General features: G+C 39.5%; 2 protein-coding genes across 3 annotated transcripts in view; one reads left to right on the top strand and one right to left on the bottom strand.

The window, feature by feature from the left end:
* Positions 1-23: 23 nt before the first annotated feature.
* TMEM126B (transmembrane protein 126B) lies at positions 24-6522 on the bottom strand. Of its 2 annotated transcripts, XM_029957027.1 has the most exons (6): positions 6409-6474; positions 5131-5284; positions 3559-3680; positions 1776-1969; positions 629-740; positions 24-375 (listed from the first exon to the last, which is right to left on the bottom strand). In XM_029957027.1, exons 3-6 carry the CDS (start codon positions 3669-3671, stop codon positions 192-194), a joined length of 603 nt encoding a protein of 200 aa, XP_029812887.1. In that variant the 5' UTR covers positions 3672-3680; positions 5131-5284; positions 6409-6474; the 3' UTR covers positions 24-191. The 2 variants fall into 2 exon arrangements, with proteins under 2 accessions (XP_029812887.1, XP_029812885.1); XM_029957025.1 differs by lacking the exon at positions 5131-5284 and having other exon boundaries at positions 6409-6522.
* A 1830-nt stretch (positions 6523-8352) lies between these two features.
* DLG2 (discs large MAGUK scaffold protein 2) overlaps positions 8353-8830 on the top strand; it is a 1964578-nt gene continuing 1964100 nt past the window's right edge. The window contains exon 1 of the mRNA XM_029956387.1: positions 8353-8488. Within this exon, the coding sequence (XP_029812247.1) occupies positions 8470-8488 (19 nt within the window). The 5' untranslated portion in view covers positions 8353-8469. The remainder of the gene's footprint in view (positions 8489-8830) is intronic.

Below are 8830 nucleotides of genomic sequence, written 5' to 3'. Positions count from 1 at the left end.
AGGAAAGAAAGATGAAACCTACATTGAAATAGTGAATTACTGAATATTTATTGAGTACTTGCTATAGACCAAGCAGGAGGCATAGAAATAAACTGTCTGGAGTTACTTTTAACTCCTGAGTCCTCATCATAAAAAAACAAAACAAAACAAAACAACCCATTCTGCTGGTTTACTATCCACTCACTCTTTGATTAATCATCACGTACAGTCTTCTCACGTGTACTTTCAAATATTGCATAATGCCGTAGACCATTAAATATTCCAAAGACGGTCTGAAACACTAGAGGAATCATCATTGCTTTTACTTCTGTCTGACAAAGCAGGAGCCAGTAAAGTAAAACCCTTCCTTTTGGTGGCAACGGAACAGTATGATACCTAAAAAGAAAAAAATAATTAAGCACTTCTTCTGGATGTATTTTCTATGAAAAGTTCATTGATTCTAAGCAGATAATTTCTATTCCAAGGTATTTTATGTAGGTAGCAAAAAGGTTAAAAGCTAGCTATTTGAAGTACCAAAGTACATTTTGATTAAAATGTGTCATTGGCAGCTAAAGAAAAAGTTTAACATTAAGAAAATAAACAAAAACGAAAGGAGGGAAGGAAGGAAAGGAACAAACAGATGACTTACTTGACTGCCAGGCGTCCAGTTTTAGAAAAAGCCAAAGCAGTGGGATATAAAACACCACATACTATGCCAATCAGTGAACTTCTCAGAACACAATTTTCCTGGCTTATATTGCCTGGAAAAAAAAAGGTAAATTTAGTCTCCTTTCATAATTGAGGATAAGAACTAATAAGACAATCTTGTATCCTCTCAGAGTAGTTATCTGTACTGTCCTCAATCATAATGAAACAACAGAAAGAATATTAGAAATTCAGTGTAAGGCACAGGATAGACTAAATGCATCATGTTTAAAAAAATGCCTTTATTACACTTAACATAAGTGGAGTTGTCTCTTATAAATGTGATTGTTGCAGAAGCAATTTCATAATGAAAACTATTAAACTAGCAGACTCAGACATCTGGATTCTAGGTTAATGTGTTTTTACTATGTGTCAGACACGACTTAGTGATACAATGCTACATAAAAGAGACACAATCTCTAACCTTTAGGTGAGTCCAGGAGAACAAAAGAACTAAACAAATACTTAAATAATACTTTACGTGTGCACAATGCTTTGAAAGTAAAATGAAAAGAGAATGTGTCTAGAAACCTAATCTACCCTGAGGAAATCAGAGGTTCTATCAATTACTAGTTGTGAAACTTAAGGTAAGGGGAGGAGGCAGGAAATAACATTAGAAGCCCACGATAAGCCAGATAGCTCGTTAGGCATTTAAGATATAGTATTTTAATTATCACAACAGTCCTGTGAGGTAAATACTAGTAGTCCTAATTTATAGATAAGATAATTGAGCCCCAGATAGTAAATGACTTGTCCAATGTCACAAAATTTAGGTGGTGGGGAGCAGATTCTGAAATCATGAGTGTAGAATGCCAAAGCCTGCTTTTCCCTCCTGTATATTATGTTGCTTTCTAATATACTTGAACATAGGTTTGGTTGTGTTTCTATGAAAAGGACACAATACTATTTGCTATTGCTTGATCATGAGGATTGTTGTGATGAGGAAATAGGACAGTATAGGTAACAGCACTTTGTAAGTTGTAAAGGAGTATACAAGTGTAAGTGATCATTAGCAACAGTAGCAACAGTTTGTGTTAATGTGTAATTTTACTTAGACATAAACACATTATACATTATGAATTTAAATTTACCCAAATACAAAGCATCTGTTACAAGGAACTTATAAGCGACTATAGTAGACAAAAACGGAAGTGTAGTCACGGATGCATAGGTCTTCAAAGCATCATGTTTAACCTTGAAGCAGTGTCTGAAAATGAAGTTTGCCAACATTCCAGAGAAACTAGCTGCTGTCCCAAAGAACACTGTGCCATATACATTTAAAGTCCTAATAGGAAAAACATAGAGAAAAATTACATTCAACATAATACAGTATTCTCTTAATGGATATATCCTTTCCTGGGTAGTAACTTACATATTTACTCAACACCAAATATTTCTTCAACATTTATGCAAAAGACATTTTCTATGTGTTGAGGATGAGGTACTGATAAGGAAAATTAAAAAAAAAATCCCACTTCTCATGGAACTTGCATTCTAATTTTTTTTTTTAATGTTTTATTTACTTTTGAGACAGAGAGAGACAGAGCATGAGCGGGGAGGGGCAGAGAGATGGAGGGAGACACAGAATCTGAAGACAGGCTCCAGACTCTGAGCTGTCAGCACAGAGCCCGACGCAGGGCTTGAAGCCACGAACATGAGATCATGACCTGAGCTGAAGTCGGAGGCTTAACTGACTGAGACACCCAGGCGCTTCTGGAACTTGCATTCTAATGAGGATAGAATTCTCTCTCTTAGATCAATTAGAATGGCTCTAAAATGGAATTTTCTTACAGATAAATTTTGGTCACAAATAAAAATGAATATGTTCCAATACAGCCAAATTTTATGAGTGCTCTAAGAATATTACTTTTGCTAGTAAAAGATTTGCTCAAGTCATATGAACAAAATTGTTTACATTTGATTAGTCCTTCTAGCAAATAACTATTTCTTAAGTAGTCCAGATATATTTCAGATATTTTGTCTAGAATTTCCAAGACTTCACGCAAAGAGATTTGATAGATCTAGTTTTACTTATTCTAAGTGGTAATGTGAGACAATATGTACATCATGGAATCTGTATTCCTTTTTTGGCTGAATTCAGCACTGCGCTGAGCCATTTAATTCTAAACTGAATTTAATTACAATTGAACATCAATTAAATATAAATAGCTCCCAAAATGGTGTTCTCCTAATTGCTTTTAATTTAAAAATGTTTATAATACAAATACATTTCAACAATAATCCTGGACATTTCCTCCCTCCCTCCTTCCTTGCTTCCTTTCTTCCTTCCTCTCTTTCAAGTTTATTTATTTATTTTGAGGGCACCTGGGTGGCTCAGTCGGTTAAGCATCTAACTCTTGGTTTTGGCTCCGGTCATGATGTCACGGGTAGTGGGTTTGAGTCCCACGTCAGCTCTATGCTGAAAGCATAAAGACTGCTTTGGATTCTCTCTCTCTCTCTGCCCCTCCTCGGCTAAGTCTTGCTCTTATATATTTGGAGAAAGAGAGAGAAAGAACACCAGTGGAGGAAGGGCAGAGAGAGGGAGAGAGAGAATCCCAAGCAGACAGTGCAGAGTCCAACTCATCTCACAAAGAGACCATAACCTGAGCTGAGATCAAAAGTGAAATGCTTAACCAACTGAGCTACCTTTGTACCCCTGGATATTTTCTAAGAATCAAAAGAAATTATCCACAGTCTCAATATTACAACAAACCACTATTTTCATCTGTCCATGTTTTCCTTCAGTTTTTTTTTGATGAGCTTTTAAATAACCAACTCAATAAAGTTAATAGGATCTTAGATACTTAGAAACAATGGCAGTACAGAAGATCTGCAAATAAAGTTATTGACTTTCCGTCTGGATGTGTCTCTTACTTTTCTTTTTTAAGATACTCAATTTTTTTTTCTATGATTTCGATGACCATGGGTCTTCTTAATTTTTCACCTCCTACAGAAAGACTGGGCTGACCATGTGTGTATGTTGCCATTCTGATGTCCTGGAAAACACAAAATTTCAGAACCATTATAGCTAATGATATTAATAGTATATTTTATAAATTTTAGATTCCAACTAAAAAATATTTAGACCCTAGTAAAATGTCATCTGCTTTCACATATATTGTCAATGATTCAATCACTATTACCATTTAATAGACAATGGTATTTTGAGAAACTGGCAGGATAATGATCACCTCTACTTTTATAGATGAGAAAAATGAAGTTCAGAAAGGTTGATTTGCCTTAAGACCTAGTGTAAAAGGATAATTGGCAGAGATAATGAGGTTTTGTTTTCCTTACAGTTTTCTCTAAAGGTAGCCAGGTCATTTGTAGTTCTTTTTCTAGCTTTTTCAAAGCTAGAAGGAAACAAAGAGCCTGAGCTCTTTTTAGAGATTATGTTAGTTTCCTGGGGAGGGAAGACAGCAGGGGCTGTCCTGGAGAGTAGTGAGAGAGGCATCAGAAAGGGGGACACTGTTCCAGGCTAGGAAGAAGGTAGTGGATCATGGATACTGTGGATTATAGAAATTATATATCCAGCCCCCTCACCTGGGGCAGAAGCACAGCCTTTGCTGGAAACTATATGTGGTATTTGCCAGGGAGCTGGGACCCATGGTACTGAGCTTCAGTGTTGGAAGACTCCTATGTTGCAAGTGTGAAATATGAACAGACAGTTGCCAATGTCAAGCGACTATAAGGGTTTGGCCAGTAGCATGTTTACAGAAAGGAATAAATGTGATAAACAAAACAAAACAAAATTGGATCAAGAAGGATCCTTATTGAATGTCTTGCCGTGGGTAAGACTTTCAGATCTTTGAAAAATCTTAATAACATTTGTTAAATCTTTTGCCACACTGGCATTATGGCATTCCAGATTAGCTGATGAATAGATTACAAAAATCACGGTACTTCACAATTTATATCAACCTCTGTCTTAACATTTATAGTCAAGGGCATAGACTAGATCTCAAATTTCAGGAGCCCTGGGCAAGAGAATTAGAGTAGATTAAACATAATGAAGCAGAAGATAATAAATCAGTGATTCTCAACCTTTAGTGTGCACAGGAATCATATGGGGGCTCATTTTAAATGCAGTGTCTTAACCTCCCTCCAGAGATATCTGGATTCAGTATGAACAGGGTGAAGTCTAGAAATCTGCATTTTATTTTATTTTATCTTTAATTTTTTTTTTAAAGTAGACTTCATGCCCAGTGTGGAGCCCAATGTGGGGCTTGAACTCAAGCAGCCCTGGATTAAGACCTGAGCAGAGATCAAGAGTTGTATGCTTAACCAGACACTTACAACTGAGCACCCAGGTGTCCCACAGAAATTTATTTTAATTTACTGTATTTTAATAGTACCAAGTGATTCTGCCACTGGTTGTCAGTGGACACATTGCTTTAATTGTTGAACATCACGGTAATACTCATTTGCTGAATAAGTGATATGTACCAATCCTAAATGGTCAGTTCATCCATGGCATCAACGTCCTCAAAGTATGGGCTCCTTTGAACTTTCATATATTATAGTTATAACAGACAAGTTTCGTTCCCTGCATCATTGCAGAATTGGACACAAGCCAGTACTCCCTTTTTCTTTACAACATCTGGGAGGACAGAGAAAAAATTATAAAGTACTGTTTCTCAGGGACTAGATTTAATCTTTTAGCTCTTTCAGATATCTAAATGGAAAGTGGAAGAGATAGTAACATCTAAGGGAGATTCTAGATCTAAGCCATCTAATATACTATGAAGGCAGGTATCAGTAATGTGGTATTTTCCCAGAAATATTGGATAAGTATTTGTTTTGCTGTCATTCAATTCATTGATTACATTGAAGCCCCTTACATCCCACAAAGAAAACTTTCAGGCAATGCCTTGTACCAACCTTCTACCCTGCCTATACTATCAGTATATAGGGAACATATAGTATAATGATTCTAAAATCCTGTAATAACAGGGCAGATGTTTATTGAACATAAATATTTATTGAACGCTTAGCTTTTGGAAGGCACCGTTCATTAAAGCAGAGAAATAGGCTGGGAATTAGAAATAATTTTCTGAGAGACTTTTAACAAGTAATGCTATACCCAATATTAGATCTAAAAATAGACTAGTCCAAGGTCACCATGATTATACCAGTTTATAGTCTGCAAAGTGTTTTACAGTTTTGTAGTGCTTTTATGTATATTATTTTGCCTGACTTTCAGAACTTTAATATTCACTCATTATTTACACGACACCTGATATTTGACAGACCCCAGGATAATTAAGAGGTAGATGTATCTTCTAGAACCCACAAACCGTCCGAGGTCAGGACAAAAAGGAAGGTATTTTAAAGATAGAAATTAGTGTGCCATACAAACGAAACTAAACGGAACGAAACAACAACAACAAAAAACATAAGAAAAGCCAAACGTAACCTGGCCAAGGGAAGTGTGGGAAGATTTCCCGGAGTTAACTACATTTACCGAATATGTGAAAGAGGTGTGGTAGGAGGGAGGGTTACAGGTATGTATTGCAAGTTGAAGAAAACGCCAGCGGAAAGACTTTAGGTCTCCTACTTGGTCTCTGTCTCTTTCTGTAGCAACTGGGGGCTTCATCGATTGCGCCCTGCATGGACTTGGGAACTGTTCTCTTTAGATTTTCAAACCCCATCATTTCAGAAGAGTCCGATAACATACAGAGGCTGCAAAAATCATGACTCCTACCGCCCCGGGATTCCGCCTACCTTGGACGCTTCCCCAGCTCTGAGAGGCAAAACACCTGCATCCTTCACTTGCACCCCAGCCTCACGCCCGAGCGCCGCCATCTTGGCGGCTCACATGACCAGCGGTGGGCGGGGACCCAGAACGCCCGGAGCCTCCGGGAAGTGGTGCGGGCTCACGCCTCTAGCCCTGCAGCGTTGGCCCTTCCCGACCCAGTCAAAAGCCGCGCCCTCCATCCTGGCTGTGATTGGGCACGGCCTCTAGAAATGAGGGCCGCTCATTGGCTTCGAGGAGGTCCAGACGCCTGTGGGCCCGCCTTCTTGCTAGCCCTGCTTTCCCTTACCCTGCTGTGCGTTAGCTTAGCTCCTTCATCCCTCAAGCTGAGGGGATGTGCGGGGCTGTCCGAGCGCCGGGATGTTGTGCGCTTTCCCCTCTTCTGGGCACCTCTGTTAGCGGGGGCGGAGCTGTCCGCCTCGTTCTCTCCCTGAGGGAGTTCTTTCCTCTGGCCTGGTCCGTGTGTTGGGGCTTACCGGGCAGCTCCTCCCCAGAGCCCCCAACCGGCCGCCAGAGCGGCCCCGACCAGCCTCCTCCCTCCCTCCTCCCCCTCAGCGGTGTGTCTCTTCTCCCAATCTTTAGTTCCCTCATATTCCATGCTTTCACCTCGCTTGGAAGGGACGAGAGAACCTCCCCCCGACTCCCCAATAAGACCCCTTTGCCAGCCGGTGTTTCGGGAGGGGGGGAGCGCTTCTAGGAGGCCTGGCGCCCTTTTGTGCACGTTCAGTGCCCAGCAGTATCTCCCAGACGACCAACCCCCGACCCTCCAGTCTCCATGTCTTAGAGAAGCCAAATTCGAGAGTTATATAATTCTAGTGCTGCTGTTTCTCCTGCCTGAGGAAACACTTCATCGCGTGGAGGGTGCAGGACATTTCTGTGCACTTCTATATAAGAACGGGGTGTGGGCCGGGGTGGCCAGCGGTGGCAGAGAGATTTCTTGTCTTTTCTGCAAAAAGAAGGTGGGTAGTTTGGAGGAAGATAGAAGGGGTGGATGTGGAAGCCAAGCAGCAGAACTCTCATTTAGGAAATCGCGAACCGTTTGCACAGCTTGTGCTACATCCCTAATACTACTACATCGTCTCAGAAAACACCTTTGGGGGAAGGTTTGACTTGTCTCGAACAGTCTCAGTGTTTTTCCTCGCCGGATAGGGAGCTGCTTGGATGCGAAGAGATGGCATGATGTGAATGACTCCAGTGTGAAGAAATCTGCTTCGCCAACTCATCCTGCATCAAGTGCCCATTGAGTAGCACTGTCACTTTAATGTCTCCATGCCAAGGGATTGCTTTCCTTCTTTTCAATCCTCTCGGTTAATACATGGGAGGATCAGAATCAGAGGGACATTAAGGATTAAGCCCGAGGGGCTTGGAGAGCACAGAAGGAAAAAAATGAAAGTGACAGCAAGCTGGATCCTGTCTTACTGAGGGGGTGAGATCTGGAACTTCTGGTCCAGTAAATAAAAAGGGGGCCTTTCAGTTTGTGTACTGCCCTAGAAAACTGTTCAAACTCACCCACCTTTTGAGAGACCAGAGCCAAACAGGGTTTGAAAAGTATTTTTTGTTGGGGAGGAGATTACATTTTTTCTAAGGAATTGAGGATCTTTACCATCAACCAGTTCATCTTTGAAATTGATCATATATTGAGTAATGAGACAGCTGTGTAAATTTGGTTTGTGCCTTAATCGAGTTAGTCATTGAATTCCAAAAATGTTGATGACTGAAGAAGAGTTTTAATAACATTTTCTATGCTTACTATAATTTTCTCAGCTTTTTTAAAAACAGAATAAATATTTTATAAAAATCGAAAAACTGAAGGTTATTCTTCTCTGAACTCTGTGGGCAGTGTCAAAAGTTTAATTGTGGGGAAAAATATGTCATTTTTTTCCTCTATCTGAAAGAGAAGACAGCCTGGATTTCAAAATTGAACAGTGAAGTGTTTTTGCAACAGTTACCTGGCTCTTGGCCTCAGTCCAGCTGGATCAAGTTGAGACCTGAAAAGATCTTGAATCCTGTGGCAGTGGACAGACCCAAGAATGCCAGTCAAGAAGAAAGGTGGGCAAATGAAGCTTCATGTATAATTATATGTTTCTCCTTTTTTTGGTTCTGATATTTGCTATTTAAACTGTATTCCATTTGAGAGTAAAATTTTCCTTAGGTTTTGGGAAATATTTATTGCAATAATATCTTTTCTGTGGTATAGCATTCATTAATATTATTTTAAGTAAAATGAAGTAGGACTATAGTATTTAATTAGAGACATTTGGGATTTCATAAATCAGGTTGTCTGAATTACCATTTATAATCAGCATAGATTTGATACCACAGATTTGAGCTTTACTTTAGCTGTGTTCTTAACTTGTTAAAGGTTACTTTTGAACAATCTTTAAAATCAAA

Source organism: Suricata suricatta, chromosome 11 (assembly GCF_006229205.1).
Source record: "Suricata suricatta isolate VVHF042 chromosome 11, meerkat_22Aug2017_6uvM2_HiC, whole genome shotgun sequence".
Taxonomy (NCBI): domain Eukaryota; kingdom Metazoa; phylum Chordata; class Mammalia; order Carnivora; family Herpestidae; genus Suricata; species Suricata suricatta.
Note: the sequence above shows the minus strand (reverse complement) of the source record. Positions and strands in the feature narration are given on the sequence as shown.